This window comes from Papaver somniferum, chromosome 1 (assembly GCF_003573695.1).
Source record: "Papaver somniferum cultivar HN1 chromosome 1, ASM357369v1, whole genome shotgun sequence".
NCBI lineage: Eukaryota > Viridiplantae > Streptophyta > Magnoliopsida > Ranunculales > Papaveraceae > Papaver > Papaver somniferum.
The window spans coordinates 67,692,220-67,712,343 of record NC_039358.1 but is presented as its reverse complement, the minus strand read 5'-3'; the positions used below and the strand labels follow the sequence as shown (position 1 = coordinate 67,712,343).

At 39.3% G+C, this 20,124-nt stretch overlaps 2 protein-coding genes across 2 annotated transcripts; both read right to left on the bottom strand.

Annotated features, from left to right (window-relative positions):
* Positions 1-284: 284 nt before the first annotated feature.
* Positions 285-850, bottom strand: LOC113289958 (auxin-responsive protein SAUR21-like). The gene has a single exon (XM_026539417.1). It carries the CDS (start codon positions 750-752, stop codon positions 462-464), a length of 291 nt encoding a protein of 96 aa, XP_026395202.1. The 5' UTR covers positions 753-850; the 3' UTR covers positions 285-461.
* Positions 851-4,464: 3,614 nt separating this feature from the next.
* Positions 4,465-5,101, bottom strand: LOC113289949 (auxin-responsive protein SAUR21-like). The gene has a single exon (XM_026539391.1). It carries the CDS (start codon positions 4,937-4,939, stop codon positions 4,649-4,651), a length of 291 nt encoding a protein of 96 aa, XP_026395176.1. The 5' UTR covers positions 4,940-5,101; the 3' UTR covers positions 4,465-4,648.
* Between the last annotated feature and the right edge of the window lie 15,023 nt (positions 5,102-20,124).

The following is a 20,124-nucleotide window of genomic DNA, read 5'->3' as shown; positions in this document are numbered from 1 at the left end:
ATCATTCTCCCAGCAAGGTCCTAAAAAAATCTGTGCTGAAGAGATTCGTGCAAATTTATGCCAGTCACGGTTACCTACGTAACAAAGACCTGACAAGTGAACTTTCCCAAGTTTTCTGTTACTTTCTGACACCCAAAGTTTTCCGTTTTTTAATGTGATTAGGTCATCAGCTTGGGAAGAAACTTATGACAACAATTTTTAACGGCAAAATAACATAAGCTCAATTTCCATTGTGATTTCCTCTCAACACAATTGATTAAAATTATGCAAAACAATAAAAGAAATTATCGAAATGTGAGAATTTTGTATTAATTGGTACTTTCAGTGGGAGAGTCTTTCAATTTTACTCTTCCCAAGAAAAAAAGTAGTATGTTACATGGGTAGGAATACAACCCTCAGCTAAAAAAAAATGTCTACAGTTAAGCTATTGAAACTACTATCTGATTAATTAATCTAAGTCCTCAAGAAGAATTCAATTGAGAAGTCAGATCAATGAAAGCGTCTTCGTTGCAAGGAATTGTGAGTCCTCCCATTGGATGATCGAACCCAAACTCTTCTTCTGCACAACCTAACAAGTATTGGAATGATGGATGGTTCAAGTAAGATAGAGGAACAATAAACCTCTTCTTCTCGGTTTCTCCAACGTAAACGGCACAATGTCCCTTAGGAACTACCGATGATGATTGGTTTCTAAGAGATTGTAGTCTGAGAATTTGCTTTGATTGTGAAACCATTGAACGCATAAGACCCATTTTGACAAAGAGATTAATGATTAACAAGAAGAGAGGTGAAAGTTTTGCTTGTGATGAGTGCTGAAAGATGTAATAGAAGAATTTGAAGATGGATATGATTGCTTGGAGTTTGTGGGTATTTATAGAAGTTCGTTGGATTGACCTTCCAGAAGGACTTTGAGGTTTAGAAGCAAAGAAGAGCCAGCCATGCAGCAGCAATCTGGTAAGGTTTTGGGACCTACATGATATATGCTTGCACTGTTGCACATGGCTTTGCTCATAGAACCTAACTTCAATTGAAATCCCTCTCACTGGTCGACCCAACTTGTGTCTAGTGGTGGTACCAATTTTCCTTCACCCACACAATTTAGCATGAAATTTCTTTCCTACGCGTAAAGAGACGAAAGGAAAAACAAAGCCATGTGAAGGTGTACCACGGTACAAGTACAAACAAAGAAGCTGAAATGAGCTATAAGGCCGGGTAAGGGGTATACATCTCCAAACAAAGATGATAAATGGATGTATCTTACCAACTTGACATGATTAACTATCTTATTAGTACAATCTATTTAGTGAAAAAATGACACAAGGGCATTGGGAAACCAACTTGTCGATCGACATTGATCAGTTGTTTCTTTGTATGAATGAGTCAATTACAAAATCAAACTATCAAAGCTCGAATCTTATCACGAAATTTCTTGGTTTTGCGTGACCTACAGGTCGAAATCCTTTTGGCCAGGTATACGGATTAGTTGTTTAGACACATTTATGTGTGCAAATCCGTTCGACCAAAATTCATGGTTTCAGTTTAAGTCCGTACCTAAGGGTTAAAACCCTGCAGTAACTGGATAAGAGTACATCTTTAAAGGTACTATTTAAAGAACAATCTGGTTTAGCTAGCTTTTCTGTAGAAAACCTGGCCAACTTAATATGGAAAAAATTCAACCAACTGGTAGAACCCGAATTCTTCCTCGGTTTACGTAAAAAGTCTTGAAACAAATGACGCTTAAGAATTTTAGTACCACAAATAGCTTATTTTGATTCATCTCTCCAAGCGACGAACATCTACTGTGGTGGCAACCCGGAATACATGTTTGTGCGAACTTGGAACTGTTTTTCACTTCAACTTGCTTGGCATGTACAACCATTTCAGGAAAACGAATACCCATCTTCTTATGCACTCTTTAAGTTTTGATATTTGGTAAGTGACTGCTGAGTGAGTGTGCCGAAAGGTGTTGGAATATTTCTAAGTTTTCATCTCCATATATAGAAGTTTCATTTAGTGCATGGGGAATAACAGTCAATGATTAGATGACCTACCATTGTATGCCTAAGGATAGTTAACTTGGGAAATGAGCTGAGCTGCAGATAGTACAGAGTCAAGTTGGGATAACAGAACATATGGTGTGGGAACCACAAAACAGAAAAATAGAAAAAAAATCTGATTTGGCCCATTGTTTTCTTCACCATTTGGCCAATGGGATTCAATGAATAGATATAAATAATTGTGTCTAAATGTTAAGAAAAGCCTATGTTTTTTTCTGTATGAGCAATATATGATGCTATTTTTAGAACTGTTACAAAAGATTTATGTTTTTTCTTTTGTTGTTTAGGGTTTTATTCATTGAATTGAATGTTTCTTCCTCATTGATTGTGTAGTAGCTAGCTAGCTAGTAGTGATACCGTTGACAGTAGCCATATCTGAATGATGTAGCCCAATCATATATTCCACTAGGAACATGCTTTTTCATGGACAAATTCGTGGCTGTTGTTTAAATTGCAAAGCCAGGCTACTGAGTACCGTGAGGACCTAACTTGAGATTGCTAAACCAAGGACCTTACAAACATCAATATTTGGCAACCTGAATATGAGTGGTTGATTCATGGTGTGTAGGTATTTATAGACTTCCAAGGTAGTATCAAATATTTGTTTGTCCTTTCAAATGGGTTTTGGGTATTGAAAGAAATGCGGTAATCGGGCAAGTTTCAGGACCTACTTGTTTGTTGATCACATGGCTTTGCTCATGTAATTAATCGTAAACCTCCCGCTCAGCGGTTTAGCAGCCCACACTCCCACTTGATGTCTTAAGTCACACTCTTATTCGTAGAAAAACGTTTTTTGAAAAAACTATCGCATGTGATGCTGTTAATTTCCAGAAATCAGAGAGGTAACCATGACAAGAGCAATGGACCTACATTTCAAAACAGAGATATAAATACATGACCTTTTCCTCCATTGTCCTTTCATATGGCAGATTTGGGAACACTTTCTTCATCAGTTAGGCATCGCTTGGGTTCATCCGACGTCCGTTCTCGAGTTCTTATGGAAGTGGAAATTGAAGGTATCTATCAAATCTCTTGTCTTTTTGAGATATTATTTGCCGTTTGCTATACGGTGGGTTGTGTGGTTGGAAAGGAATGATATTGTGATTGCTAAGAAACAAGTTAGAAAACCTTTAAACTCTCTTATTGTAGAAATCAAAGTGTTGCTTCTTAGTTGGTCAATTAATATCGATTCTTTTAAAAATATCAAGTTGGATGATTTTGTATTTGATTGGGAAAGGTTGTTTAGAGAGTAGTTTGTTGTAAGCTCTCGAAGCACCTTGCTCAACTCTTCTTGTATCTTCGAGGGTGCTATCTTGGCACCCTTTCTTATTTATTTGAACTTTGCCTTTTTCAAAAAAAAAAAAAAAGATATAAATACATGCATATGTCCAAACATAACATGGTTTGGTTATACACACCATCCTGGTAGATGCCTGATACAACTATACGATCATTGCACTATTTGTTACTACTACTTGCTATGGCATCTTTCATTATTGTGTCGGTCATCAAGGCATGGAAATTTAGCAGTAGATTTTCCTATCTCGTTTGTAGGATTCTTGAACTAGTTCAAAGATACCCTTCACTAACTGCCCATTTCAGGAGGGTGCGTGCGATCACTGCAATAAATCAAGAATTTTTACTTTTACAGTGAACACAACAGTGTACCTTTTGGCCCAAGTGAATTTCACATTCCGCTACTCATTCTAGATTCTAGAACACTAAAATGTAGTTAATAACTAGAATACCCTAGCAGTAGGACTTGCTAGGGTGCATGCTATGTAGTGAGGTAATCTAACGTGCATCTAAATGCCCCAAGCCTTTGGGATAGTTTATTCGCACTTCAAAAAAAGGAAAGTAAATAAGTAGTGTAGAGTGAAAATATATGCTTTTTATCATTTCTCTCATAGAAGTACTACTGCTCCTTCCGGTGTCAAAAGGGTTACGTTTATTCTCTCTTTGTGAGTTTGATACCAAAAAAGTAAAAGAAGAATTCCATATAGGTACTGTTAGCTTATCCTAGATGTGGAGTCTGAACCCATTAGCTAGCCCCACATATTACTCTCGTCATTTTCCCTGCAAAAAATTTGTGCTGATTCTGTTCGAAATCAGAGAGATTCGTGCAAATTTATGCCAGTCAGAAGACCTGACAAGTGAACTTTCCCAGACTTTCCCAAGTCTTCTTTTACTTTCTGACACCTAATTTTTAAGATCTGATTTCGTTAAGTCATCACCTTGAGAAGAAACATATGACAAGAATTTTTAACGGTAAAATAACAGAAGCTCAATTTCCCTTGTAAGGTTAGCAATATTTAGACTCTACTGTTGCAGACTTGCAGGATTATAGTGTAGGTTTATGCTCATCCCAACACAACTGATTACTAAAATTGATGCAAAACAGCAGATGGAATTATCGAAATGAGAGAATTTTGAATTAATCCGTACTTTCAATGGGAGAGTATTTCAATAATACTCTTCCCAAGAAAAAAAGTAGTATGTTAACATGGGTCAGAATACAACCTTTTGGTAAAAGAAAAGAAAAAATGTCTACAGTTAAGCTATTGAAACTACTATCTGATTAATCTAAGTCCTCAAGAAGAATTCAGTTGAGAAGTCAGATCAATGAAAGCGTCTTCGTTGCAAGGAATTGTAAGTCCTCCCATTGGATGATCGAACCCAAACTCTTCTTCTGCACAACTTAACAAGTTCTGGAATGAAGGATGGTTCAAGTAAGATAGAGGAACAATAAACCTCTTCTTCTCGGTTTCTCCGACGTAAACAGCGCAATGTCCTTTAGGAACTACCGATGATGATTGGTTTCTAAGAGATTGTAGTTTGAGAATTTGCTTTGATTGTGAAACCATTGAACGCATAAGACCCATTTTTGCAGAGAGATTAATGATCAAGAACGAAAGTTTTGCTTGTAATGAGTGTGTTGAAAGATGTAATTGAAGAATTTGAAGATGGATATGATTGCTTGGAGTCTGTGGGTATTTATAGACTTGATATTGAAGTTTGTTGGATTGTCCTTGCAAATGGACTTTGAGGTTTAGAAGCTAGGAAGAGCCATGCATCAGCAGCAATCTGGTAAGGTTTTGGGACCTACAGTCTTTATGCTTGCACTGTTGCACATGGCTTTGCTCATAGCATTTAACTTCAAATCAAATCTTCCTCTCACTGTCCGAAACCCAACTTGTGTCTAGTGGTGGTACCATTTTTCCTTCACCCACACAATTTAGCATGAAATCTTTTTCTCTGTTTCTCACTCTGTTTGCAGCTCAACTTACGGATATAAAGTCACTTTCTTTTCGACAACATTTTTTTTCTTTCTGGACTCGTAAAGAGACGAAAAAGAAACAAAAGCATGTGAAGGTGTACCACGGTACAAGTACAAACAAAGAAGCTGATATGAGGTTAAGGCCGGCTAAGGGGTATACATCTCAAAACAAAGGCTAAAACAGAGTAATAAATGCATGTATCTTACTAACTTGACATGATTAATTTAATTATCTTATTAGTACAATCTATTTAGTGAAAAAATGACATAAGGGACCGCTGGAAACCAACTGGTCGATTTGACATAACTAGATTTTTTTTCTCCCTATCTATAAATGAGTTATTTACGAAATCAGAGCTCCAATCTTATCTTGTAAGTTTCTTAGTATAATTGGGTTATGAGAGGCATTGACGTAGTAGGATCCTTTTGCCCAGGTTTTCTTACCTAAATAGGTTGTTGCTGACATCAAGGTTGGCGATACGGATTGGTTCGACATTTATATTTGCCTGACACGGATCCCCCTAAGTGTATGAGCAAATCTGTTCCAGCAAGATTCATGGTTGCAGGTTAAGCCGGTACTTAAGTGTTAAAACCCTACAACAACTGGATAAGAGTACATCTTCTAAGGTACCATTTAAAGGACAAAATCTGGTTTAACTAGCTTTTCCGTAGAAAACCTAGCTAACTAGTATGGAAAAAAAATCTACAATTTGTAAACATCCGAACTTGGAACTTTTTTTTCCTCCTCATAACTTGCTTGGCATGTAAAATCATTTCAGGAAAACGAATACCCATTTTCTTATGAACTGTTAAATTTTGTGATTTGATAAGTGACTGTTGAGAGAGTGTTGAGTGAATGTAATGAAAGGAGTTGGAATATTTCTAATTTTCCTCTCCATATATAGAAGCAGGGCCGGCCCTGAGGCAAAGTTTGGGGCAGCACCGGACTGGGGGCAGCAAAATTAGGATATTTGCAAGGGGTGTGAAGGTTAAAAATAAAAAAACTTCTACAAAATGCGACTACGGATAAAAATTGGGACGAATTCGTAAAAAAATGAAGGGGCACACTATAATCTTTTGTTTAGCCTCAATCAATCTTCTCTATAGTTCTAAAACCCTCTTTCTCCCTCTCTGTTACTGTCGTCGACCACCTTTGATGGCGAGTTAAACTGTTTGTAGAATGTTAGAATAAGTGGCGCGGAGATTGAATTTGGGTACGAATCAGATTTGAGCTTGGGGGTTCTCCGATGGAATTGAAGTTGCTGGTGATGGATGAACCCATTTGTTGTGGAGTTCGAAATGTCAACAAGAAAACATCAACCTTCATGCTACAGAACAACAGTCAGGAGGTGGAGTAAGCTATTAATCATGTAAGATTGATTATAGAGATACAACAATCATGATACAAATTCAATTTAGTTTTTCTAAGAAAATCCCCGATTTAATATTTTAAGGCATCAACATCAAATGCTCAATTTAGTTAAACTTAAATTTTCCATTGTTTGTTGGTTGCTTATTTTGTATCTGTTCAAAAACTACTTCGATTCTTCAAATGCACATAAACTGTTTGCTCAAATGCCTGGTAAGTGGGGAGGAGAATTTTTTCTCCTGCAAATAGAGTGTGGTTTTCTTTAATAAGATTGTGCAGTTTGATTGGAAACATTGGGTTCTTTGCCATCATGTGTTTTCGGATTCTACGGATCACGGCGATCAGTTTGATCGATATGGTAGCACCTTTGTGCATCTGCTAGAAAGGTGTCTATTGATTAAACTTTCAAGTTCAGAATGTACCTTCGTGCACTCTATATTATTTACACCCGAAGTATATAGACTTATAATTCAATAGATGGTTGTAAGGATAGGTTTGCAATCTAAAAAGAGTAGTTTGGTAAGTTTTACTATGCTGGATGCTGCCCTTGTTGCACACAATTGGCATATCTAACATGGCAGAATTATTGTTGTCTCGATTATCTGCCGGAAAGGATTATGGCCATTCATCTTACAGGACTATTAAAATTAATCTCCTAATAATCATATTACAGTTGATGGTTAAGGTCTCATTGAAGTGTAAATGTACAACAAAACTGTACCGCTCAGCATAGTGCAAGTGTGTACGGGTGCCAGGATGAATGGGGCAACAATTTTACCATCGTTTCGGGGCAGCCAAATCTCAGGGCCGGCCCTGTATAGAAGTTCCATTTTATGCATGGGGGTGAAAACCAATGATTACATGACCTACCATTGTATAGCCAAGGATAGTTAACTTGGGAGATGAGCTGAGCTGCAGATAGTACCGATTCAAGTTGAGATAACAAACATACGGTGTGGGAACCACAAAACAGAAAAACAGAAGAAAAAAACCCTGATTTGACCCATTGTTTTCTTCATCATCATTTAGCTAGCCAATGAGATTCGATGAATAGATATAAATAATCGTGTCTAAATGCTAAGAAAAGCCTATGTTTTTTTTCTGTATGAGCAATATATGATACCATTTTTTAGAACTGTTACACAAGATATATATTTTATCTTTTGTTGTTTAGGGTTTTATTCATTGAATTGAATGTTTCTTGATCATTGTGATTGTGTAGTAGCTAGCTAGTAGTAATACAGTTAACAGTAGCTAGCCATACCTGAATGATGTAGCCCAACCATATATTCCACTAGCTATATATATATATCCAAAAATCGCTCTTCTTATAAACAAAAAAAGAAAAAAACTATATATATCCAAATTCCAATCCAATCCAATCAAACTATCCTCTCAGTCCAAAGACATTTTCATGTTATTATCTGCTCACCAACTCAACCTGGGTTCCCCACAATACTATCAAGCCACTATCCCAACTCTCCTTATATATTGTCGATAAGGCGGGCATAGGTTTACTGTAGTTTGCACCTGAGATGCATGTACTGATATTCCTTACGATAAGAAAAAGAACAGCTCATATAACCACGTAAACAAGACGGCTAAAGACAAAGTTAATTAAGAGACAATTCCGGTGTAGATATCAAAGATACGATTCGCCACGTGGACGAAAGGGAAGATCCGTGTCATTCAACGAAATTCTGCCGAAAGATCTTGCACTATTCCCCGAAAATCCTCGTCAGTGACTTGTCAAATCAAGTCAAGGACGTCATTATTAGGTGACTGACGAAATGAAAAACCATGTGCGAGATAACATATTAAGGCGAGGTAACTCACTTGAAGAATCTAAGTCGCGAAGAATCAGTTGGAGTACCCAGCAAGACACCAGCCACAAAATAAAGATTGACGAAGTAAGGTTACTTGGCTAGAAAGATAACTTGCAAAGTAAGTAAATTATGGAGCAAGAAAAGAGACAGTTGTCCCGACAAACACCCAAAGTTGTCAGCGAAAGAAAGGGGAAAACTTCATGGAAAATGATCTGGGCGAAGTATAAAGCATCTCCACGAGATCCAGGCGAAGAAAAATGAGTTGTACACCATTAAGGTTGATTGGTCTATAAATAGGGGTCCTTGGGCAATGTATGAGAGGTCGGATTCTTTGGTGAGAGAGAGCTTTGCTTAGAGTGGGAGATTAGGATTTCTTTGTACTCAAAAACTTGTATTCTTCACTATTTGGAATGGTTAATCAATAAAGAATTCCTTATCAAAAACCTTTATCATGTCTTAGATCTGTTTCTTCTCTGACTTGGGTGTGCTATCGGGTTTCCAATAGTTACATTTTGGTGTCCAGAAACAGGGACTTAGATCGGGGATTCATCCTCATCTAAGAGTTTGAGAAAGACTGAAATTGCTTTAAAGTTGTAGAAGTTAGAGATTTTGGCGAGTTGTTTTAAAATTAGGGTTTTTTTAGATCTTAAACGATTTATTCGTAGTCAAGACTAGAAATCTAGGAGAGAGAGTGATCCTTGGATATTGCACCGAAAGATTGAAGGAAAGAGATTAGTCGAAAGAGATCGAACCAAGGATCAGTTGATGGCCAGAACACCAGATCGGGCGAGACACATGATAGCAACGAGGAGGAGAAAGCGGTTGGAGGCACGTAGAGAATAAACGAAAGCAAAGGCATCCGTTGTAGATGGAGAAAGAATCGTAAGTCGGCGGAAAAGCAAGGCGGAGAAAGATGCTGAACTTACGAAGGGACCTGTCCAAATCAGGAAAGCTAGGGCTATCGCAAAAAGAGGAATGAGCCGGGAGAAAAAGAGAAAGGATGTTGTTGATGAGAGCATGACGTTGGAAGAACCAAATGAGGCATCCCGTTGGGAGAAAGGGCGAGCAAGGTACAGATCTGAGAAGCAAGTTGGAACTGTAAAGCAAGGAGGTCAGGTGAGGCGATCGAATTACAAACGCGGCAACGAGGTGAAGATGGAAAACTTGCAAGAAGAAGATACAAGTTCAGAAGCTAACAGCTTCGTCTCAAATGAAGATTCCGCAACGAGGAAACGATCCATGGGAAGGTTACGAGAAAGATGGGCAAAGTGCAGAAGGAAGAACGCATAGAAAGAAGCTACTGGAAGGATATGACCGGGAAAGAGACCTGAGGAGATTACTGCTGGAGGCAAGGTGTGAAAATCAAAAGCTAAAATACGAAGAGGAAAGAAGGCGCGGGGACGAGAATAAACGTAATAAGAGCGAAGGAAGCATTTACGAAGTGAGAGGAAGAACTTTAGATCATGAGATCTTACGGGAGCTGCGAGGTATGAGAATAGAGATGGCAAGCTCGCAAAAGGATATGAAAGCGCAAAGGGAGAGGGAAGACGTGTCAACCGCACTGGCTCGTGGAAAACAAAGGCCACGAGGTGATAAGGCGGGGTGTTATGAGGAAACAAAGCAAGGATTGAACGCGTTAGCATGGACCGAGTTGAAACTCCCAGGACTCAATACAACTGTAGAAAGGGTATGGGAGGAAGTCATATTGACCGAAGAGATCCCAGCCCCACCAAATATGGGAAAGGAGCCACAACCGGGGAAGAAGAATGATGAGTTTTGCCGATACCATCGCTTTCATGGCCACCATACAAACAATTGTAGGAATGTCCGGAGGATCATACTTCGTCTCATTGAACAAAAAAAGCTCGCACACTACGTGGGAGAGCAGAAGCTGCCACCACCACCGCAACACAACTACCATAGGAGCCAGACAGAGAGGCATCAGATCAAAATAAACAAGGGGATGTGGAGGACTGGATGTAACTTCATAGTGCATTCGCAGGAAGACATCCAAAATTTCCATGACAACGTGCTCTCAAGAGTATACAAAGGGACTACGAAGGAAATGAGATAATCACTGTGGTGAAGGGGAAACCTCTGGAGGAATGGCAAAAAAAGGGATATATCGTTCTTGGCGCAAGATGCACCCGAGGAAGGATCGCACAAGAACTCCTTGGTCATCACCTTGGATATTGGCGAAAACTCACGAGGAAAAGATGATCGAAGCGATAAGGGAAAGATCTGGGCTATGGACAAGGTCTTAGTGGACATGGGAAGCTCGGTGGACGTCCTTTTCTATCATGCGTTTAAAGATCTGGGATATGAAGATTCTGACATGATGCCTTCGGCGTATAATCTATACGGATTCAATGGGGTGGAAACAAAACCAAAGGGTGAAATATGCGTGAAGATCTTTGAGGGTGAGCTAGAGACGGAAGGTACTGTCAGTGTGGTGGACGTGGAGTCGCCATATAATTCACTTATGGGCAGGCCATGGATCCATGGAGTAAAAGGGGTTTCATCGACTTACCACCAGGCGATACGATTCCCAATGCTGAGTGGGATTGGCGAGATAAAAGGAAATTGCGGAGACACGAAGGACTGCGGCGAGAAGGACATTGAAAACTATGAGGAAAGACTGAAAAGGAGGAAGGAAAGAAGGAAGAGCGTATTGGAGTTAAAGAAGGAAAGGGAACTAATGGTATACATCACCAAGGCAAAGGAAGGATTGGCAATACCCAGTGAAATACCCGAAAGGAAGGGTGACCCGATACTAAAATTGAAGGAACCAACCGCGTTAAACGAGCCAATTACGAATTTCGCAGCTGTAGAACCAACGAAGGATATAAATTTGGGTACTGACGAAGAGACGAAAATAGTAAAGATCGGGACGAAGATGGAAACCGACGAAGAAATGAGGTTAATCCAGCTACTATGTGACAACCACGAAGTATTCGCGTGGGGCATGGACGAAATACCGGGAATTGACGCGCGAGTAGCATGTCATAAGTTTGCTCTGGATCCAGCAATTAAACCAGTAAGACAACGAATAAGGAAGATCGCGACCACCTACCATGAGCAAATTTAAAAAGGAACTTCAGAAGATGATGGATGCAGGTATCATAAGACCATTAAAATATCCGAAATGGATTGAGAATATGGTGATAGTACCAAAGAAGAATAATGGGATAAGGATATGTATTTATTTTAGTGATTTAAACACTGCATGTCCAAAGGACAGCTTCCCTTACCCAATATCCCACAAATGGTGGAATCGGCGGCAGGATATAAAAGACTCTCCTCGATGGATGGTTACTCAGGGTACAACCAGATACCTTTAGACGAAGAAGATCAAGAACATACAACATTCTTCGCTCTAAGAGGGTTGTATTGTTACACAAGAATGTCATTCAGATTGAAGAACGCGGGAGCCACGTACCAACGGATGGTAGGGAAAAAATTCCAAAAGGGTACATACAACATTGGAGGTATATGTGGACGACATGCTCGTGAAAACGAAGGACTCAGGGTATCACGTGGAAGATTTAAAGGAAATATTTGAGCAAATGAACAAACAAAATGAAGATAAATCCGGCGAAATGCATTTTTGGAGTTGAATCAGCGAAATTCTTGGGCACCATAAAGGATGGTGTAAGCAGATCCCAAATGTGGTATGGTTTTATAGGACCACTAGACGTGACGCCGCCGGAATGTCTCCCTTTTGTTTAACATATGGAATGGAGGCAGTCTTACCGGCCGAGGCCATTCTCCCGACAACCAGGAGAGAAGCGTGGGAAAAGGGGCTAAACACGGATTTAATACTCGCAAAATTAGATGTCCTCGAAGAAAACAGAGAAACTGCGTTACAGCATATGACGAACTATGACCAAAGACTGCCAAGAGAATATAACAAGAGAGTGAAGGCACGAATATTCATGCCAGGAGAACTTGTGCTGCGAGAGATCCCACCATACCAAAGGGGATCGGGAGGAAAGTTGGAACCCACGTGGGAAGGCCCGTACATCGTGAAAAGAGTAGTTGGAAATGGGGCATACAAATTGGCAGACTGCGAGGGGAAAGGCACGGACACGGAAGGGAATATAATATACGGCGAGATCGACAGGAAATATCGAAAGCTGGATCACCCTTGGAACCCTGTGTATATCAAGAAGTATTATCCATGAATGAAGTTATAATGCCAAAAGAAAATTTGTAATTGAACAAAGATTATTAATAGAATATATTTCGTGTTTAATTTACATATCGGCGAAGTAGGACATACGAAACAGGCAAGTAAGACCTCATATTAGGAGGCGAATAAGACCCACAAAATAAATGGTTTCTAGGGAAACTTAAACCCTTCGCCTAGGAAGGCTGAGAATCCACGACATGCACCCTAGTTGGCATGAAAGTGCAAGAGGCAAGACCTAACGCATGTCGTGAACAACTATCATAAAGGAAGCTAGGGGCAATTATAAGACCTATCCGCTGAGGGTCCCTTTTATGATGGCCTGCGGTAAGGAGTGCGGAGTATGACCAAGGCGCCGACGTATTCGGTTGAGCTGCGGGTGCCTGGGACGTCTGGAGCGTTACCGGCCATGACCGTATGGCAAGTCTTGGATACAAAGCCCTCGATCCCAAAGAAACCTCACTTAGGGTGTGACTTCGTCACCCCAAGCCATATCGGCAAAGGGGATAAGAAGTCATGAAAACAACTGAATGTCGTAATAACTGGATGGGAGGAGACCAACATGCATGTTAGGGTTAGCCTCCTTGAAGGGGCAATCAGGGGGAATATAAAGGGATGACACCCTCTATATTAGGGAGCTGCGTGACCAAAAAAGACGGCAATGTCATGGCCCTAACATTCATGGGAATGACTAGGCCTGTCACATTGTCGCGAAATGGGGTTCATAACAAGTGTTAAGACGAGGTAGATGGATTATTATTCGAAAGAATAATAAGCGCCCGACACTTCGTCGATTTAAGATCCTTCAAAAAGGATGAGGCACCATAAGACCTTAACTAGGAGGCGCAATAAGACCTCGTAGAGCAACAAGTAACAAAACTTTACCAAGACAATTCGAGTTAACATACCCAGCGAGGAAGACAAATAGAGCAACAAATAACGGACCCGGCGAGGAAGGTAAACCAAAAAGCAACAAAGGCAAAACTACCATGATCAGCTAACAACAAATGATAATCTGACTGGTATGACTGTCTTGGTCAGCTAATGCTTAACAAGAACAAGAGGCAAGTATATACTTTTATATTTTGTGTTCTTCTTTAGCATTATCTTCGCAAGACTCAACATTTTCAAGTATATACTTGACACATAAAGCAAGTAAAATAAGGACAGTAGCATTATTTACAATGACACAATAGAGACATGAAGTAAAGGCAATTACATTATTTACAAATAGAATATCCTGCCCCCCAAGATTGGGAGCGCCCAGTCAAAATAAAGTTAAAAAAGGTTACAACATTAGTCTTATTCCTCGTCATCACCACCCGATTCTTGGGAACATTGGCGAAGACCAGTCCTGACATTGCCATCTTTTTGAATTAAAGGGATCTTTCATTCAGAGTCATTAACTTGGAGATCTTCGTCCGTTTTTGTCTCCTTATCAGTAGAAATTGGCTCATTTGGGGCAGGTTCATCGTCGGAAAATACTTCGAGCACCAGACGTACGCGAGGAATGCCGCGGGAATTACAGAACTCATTAAAGAGTTTGACCTTGTCATCTTGAGAATTTTTGCGAATTATTGGCAATCTTAGCTGCGTCCTTTTCCATGTTAGTGAGATCCTCGTTCAAATATCGAACATCGTCTTGAAGAGTAGAAATCTTCTCTAAGAGATTGTCTTTCTCGCAAGACAGAAGAGAAACCTGCTCCTTAAACCTTTGCTCAGACCCTAAAGAAGCAGTGGAAGGTACAAACCAAAGGTGAAAATGGGCACGTTACTTTTGAAAGAACTAAGGCAAGATTAAAGCAATTCAAGAAATAGAACCTACCACGAAGCTCACTTATCTGCTTCTCCAAGTTGGACGAGTTCCTTCTCTCATCTGCGAGTTGTCCCCTCAGTTAGGAGACTTGAACACTAGACTTCTCTAGTAGTTCGCGGGACGCACGAAGTTCCACGAGATGAGCCACGTCCAGATTGTGCCCCTAAATTGAAGATATATCAGTAAATTCTGAGAAATATGAAAGAGGGGAAAATTCAGGCTTAACGTTTTTAAACTCACCAAACCCATAATGGCGGCGTGCTGCTGCAGGGAGAGGTTCAAAGAAGCGTTCACTATGAAGGATTGATCCTCAGCCAAGAAGGAATCATGACTGAAAGAGGCCAAAGACTCGGCGACATCTGACCTTATGACAGGGTTCTGATGAGTAGAGATGAAGATCTCTCTTAAGAAATCCATGTTAGGGATGTAACATGGATCCTCCACCTCGTAAGCTTTGTTTTGGACTTTATCCTTGGGCATCCCATCTGACGAGGTACTTGGGGCAATAAGAGAAGGAGTAACCTCGCGAGAAAGGGAAGGTTGCTGGTGTTTAGGAAAAGCAGGCTGGGTAGGACGGTTGGATTGAGTCAAGCCATCCAAGTCAAGAACTCTGCGTTGACGCTTCGAGGGACCTTGAGCAGGAGGGGGTACGGAAGGACCGCCCTAAAACCCAATAAGTCAAGAACAATGCGAGAAGGAGGAAGGCAAACCTAGAAAGAAAGATATACCTGATTGGCAGTAGAGGAGGACGTCAGGCGATTGCGTTGTCTCAGATTCCCAGAAGGGCCCGTTGCGAACTTGTGCTTGATTAGGAGTCGGATCTGTGGTAACCACAGGCTTCCTTGAACGATCCTTCGTAAGACCAGGAGGGGGCATCGGATACTGAAATTAGGATGATAAAGTTAGGAAATAACATGAGCTAAGGGTAAGAAATTGAAAGGGAAAAGAACTAACCTCTCCTGCTCTTTCCGGCCAGTGAATCCTACCAGGTTCATATGCTACGAGATGAGCATGCTCAGGGAGACACCGGATCGAGCATTACCACACTCGTCAGAACCCCACACCAAGGGACCCTCAATCACCAAGGGAAACATCATCCAGTCCTCGTCTTTAGAAAGGCGAAGACGTCTATTTCGTGTCTTACCGGTAGGATCCATGTCCAAAAGGAGGACCTTGGTGGAATCATTCGGAGGCTTGCGAGAAAGCCTAACACCCCATTCCTGATAGCTCTCATGGACATAGCTCTACCTATATAATTCGCGGAGAAAGAATCAATATTATAATCCACAGTATCGAATTCTTGCGCCATAAGAGGGATTTGGGAAGGACACCCCTTGGGTCGAATAACAAACTCATTAAAAATACAGATCGCATTTCCAGACAATTGGTAAACACCTTGTTGAAGCTTATTTAATATCTCGTAGAAAAGAGGATTCTTTGGATCGTATAAAGGAAAGGAGAGGCCAGCCTTCAACTGACCAACAGTAACCAGCATCCTTGTGGGAGTCCATGTTTCCGCTTTAATCCATCGATAATTCAATTTCATGGATTTGGTTGCCGTAACGGGGGAGAAACTGAAGAATCGACCGCTGGATTCAGATAAAAACCCCTCCCTTCAAGATGTGCTTTGAATTCCTCATAAGTCTTAAATGTGGTAGGAGAAGGAACCTTCTTGGGAAACATTGAAGCAAAATGAAGCAAGTCCAAAATTTGCAGAAGACAATAAAAGGGAGAGAAGAAGAAAAAGTTAAAAAGATTCTAAAAGGACGAGGGTATTTATAACTGGTCAAACCAGGCTATCCACCATCGAAGAATGCGAACCGGTAATCAGCGGTTGCATGGGGAAAGAGACCACGTGGAGAGCATGAGAGGGTAGATATGGCGGTTATACAACTTCGGACGGTTCTTATTCCACTCTCACCTCGTTCGAGTAGAATAAGAAAAGGCAAAATGTAGATACCAAAGATATGATTCGCCACGCGGACGAAGAAGAAGACCCGTGTCATTCAAGAAAATCCTGCCGAAAGATCTTGCACTACTCCCCGAAAATCCTCGTCAATGACTTGTCAAATAAAGTCAAGGACGTCATTATTAAGTGACTGAAAAAATGAAAAACCATGTACGAGATAACATATTAAGGCGAGGTAACTCACTTGAAGAGTCTAAGTCGTAAAGAATCAGTTGGAGTACCCGGCAAGACACCAGTCACGAAATAAAGATTGACGAAGTAAGGTTACTTGGATAGAAAGATAACTTGCGAAGTAAGTAAATTATGGAGCAAGAAAAGAGACAGCTGTCTCGACAAACACCCAAAATTTTCAGCGAAAGATAGGGGAAAACTTCATGGAAAATGATCTGGGCGAAGTATAAAGCATCTCCACGAGATCCAGGCGAAGAAAAATGAGTTGTACACCCCTAAGGTTGATTGGTCTATAAATAGGGGTCCTTGGGCAATATATGGGAGGTTGGATTCTTTGGTGAGAGATATCTTTGCTTAGAGTGGGAGATTAGAGTTTCTTTGTACTCAAAAACTTGTATTCTTCATTATTTGGAATGGTTAATCAATAAAGAATTCCTTATCCAAAACCTTTATCATGTCTTAGATCTGTTTCTTTGGATGTGCTACAGGGTTTCCAGTAGTTACACCAGGAAACTTGGAGTGAGGGGTTGTTTATTATGATCAAGAAAACTATGCATCCACAAGCATCTCTTCTTACAATAACACCCTTCTAATTCCCAAATTCTTGGTCGGGTTTATATGGAGATAATGAAATATACTCCCTCCGTCTTAGTTTAGATGCCAAAATTGGGGATTTTTGTTGTCCTAGAATACTTGCTATACTCCATATTTTTCCACCTTTTATCCTGATTTTTCCCTAACTTGGAATCATGCCATAACATGGAGAATCGTGTATTTCAATTTTCAAGACACACTCTTAAATACTTTTCTCTATATATTTCTTCTAATTTGAATTTTTCCAACTAAACAACAAAAACCTAGACATCTAAAAACTGAGAACATTAAGTACTAACCTAGGGTAAATATGGGAAAAAAACTATTTTCTTTGTGTTTCTTAATCTTTGTGGAAAATCCAATTTTGACATCTAAATTAGGACGGAGGGAGTAGTTGACTCATTTAAGATAATGATTTTTAATTGATTTTATCTCCTTCTACAGGGAACTGGCAATGGTCTACGACCAAAATAAACCTGTTTGGATAGTCAAATTTGTTCACACTATGTTAAGGTCCTACAATGCACCATATTACACCTAATTTGTATGTCCAAATGGAGGCAACTAAGCTGTAAAGTCTGTCAAATACATCTTAATTTGGGTTCAACTTGTATACATTATCCTCTGAGCCAAAGACAGTAGTGAGTAGTCTCTTTGTGATGTCTAACTCAAAATAATGGATAATATTGAAAGTATAAACATAGTGGAGACATGTTCGATCAAATCAAGGTCAAATACGTTAGAGTATTAAGACTCTACTCTTTAGTGCTAGTGGTAGAAAAGATCGCATTATAGTACTGTATCAAGTAATGGTACTGTTTTTGTAAGATGGTAAGCACCGAATTAGGTTGTGTCATTTGATTCCACAATCCAATATTATTGGGTCCTATAGATAATTAAGATGAAATCAAATTCATTGAACCAGTCGATTCAGTCGAATAAAATCGATATGAACTTTTATCTATAATCTTCAAAAAAAAATTTGCTGAGAAAAAACACATGGGATTAACTTAAAAGAGAAGTACAAACATCAACTAGGGGCTTCTTTCTTACAAGACCATCCAAAAAATTAGAAAAAGAAACCAATTGTTCTTAATACAGTACTTTCTAACTCGACGAGCAAGCTTATCGGCTAGTTTTTTTTTTTTGACACGATTAATATACATAAGTTTAAAACTACTATTACTAGACAACAAACTCCGACAATCCTTCAGAACATCACAGCTCCACCAGCTCACTTTTGAACAGTCTCCATTCACAAAATCCATCATTTGGAGACAGTCGCTAAGAAAAAAGACTTTAGAAAGATTCATCTCTAACGCCCAAGAGATACCCAAAAAAAATGCAGTTGATTCAGCTCCAACCGCATCTGGAATCAGCCCAAAATCAGCACGAGAACCCTTTATTGTTCCTGCCATATCACAACAGAAAATACCAACACCCATATTAAAATCCTTGTAAGAGCCATCAATAAACATAAAGTGATCCATCTCAATTCTACAGGTCTTTTTATGTATGTTACTAACTCTCACAGGAATGGAAGGTTTAATATATGAGTTTATCATTCTTTTCACATCTAGTATCACTTTATTTAGATCAATAGCAATCTTTCTGAAAACCACATCACACCGCAACTTCCAGATACACCACATTATAATAGCAACAATATTTGGCCAGTTAACATTATAAGGAGAGTCACCACACCATTTTCAAACCACATAATAAAATAATCATCTGTCCCTTACATATCAGGCGAAATTAAAAACCGAAAAGACAAACCAAACCAAACATGTGAAGCAATAGGACACTGGACTAGTAAATGTACTCAGTTTCAACTTCATTCTTACAAAGAGGGCATATATCATCAATAGAAGGATTATAAACACTAAGCAGGGAATTAACAGGCAGCATATGAGCAAATATTTTCCACATGAAGAACTTAATTTTGGGAAGACACTCCAAAGACCATACCTTGCGCCAGAAAGAAGCTTCTTCCCTAGTACAACTTTCATTCATATAAGCCTTATACGCAGATTTGATAGTAAACATACCATTTTGCGTATGAGCCCACATAACTTTATCACTCTGATGCATATTAATCTTAATAGCACTAATTATAATAACATCCTCTGGAGAAAATAAACTGTTTAACAAATTCAGATTCCGAAAATTATTGTTCACATCAATAAGATCGTTCACATAACCATAATCTTTATAATTTAAATTATTAGAAACAGGTGGAGAAGTAGCATAAGGTATCCAATTATCAAGCCAGATATTAGTGGAAGCACCGTCATTAATTTTCCTAACTATGTTTGCTTTAATAAAAACTAAGCTCTTTACTATACCTTTCCAGTTCCAAGAGGAAGAGTCTGCAGTTTTATCAATTTCTACAAGATTTTGATTAGGAAAATACTTATGTTTCAAGAATATCGAAACAAGATGTTCAGGATTTTGCAATAATCTCCAACCTAACTTACTTATGTAAAACCTGTTATTAGCATAAGTATTCCTTATACCCAGACCACCACAGTTTTTAGACTTACCAATATCCCCCCAAGAACGAAAGTAAGCAGCATGCCTAGGGTGTTTTTTAGACCACCAGAATGTTCTTTGGATAGAATCAATCTTCGAAGTGATCTTCTTAGGTAAAGGAAAACAAGACATCTGATAGACGGCAAGACTCGACAGAACATGTTTTGTAACTACAATTCTACCAGCAATATTCAGATTGGTTCTTTTACAAGAGCTTAACCTAGAGTTGAAATTTTCAATAACAAATTGAAAAGATTTACTTTTATCTCTGTTAATAAATAGAGGTGTACCAAGATATTTCTCTGAATTACTCAAAAATTT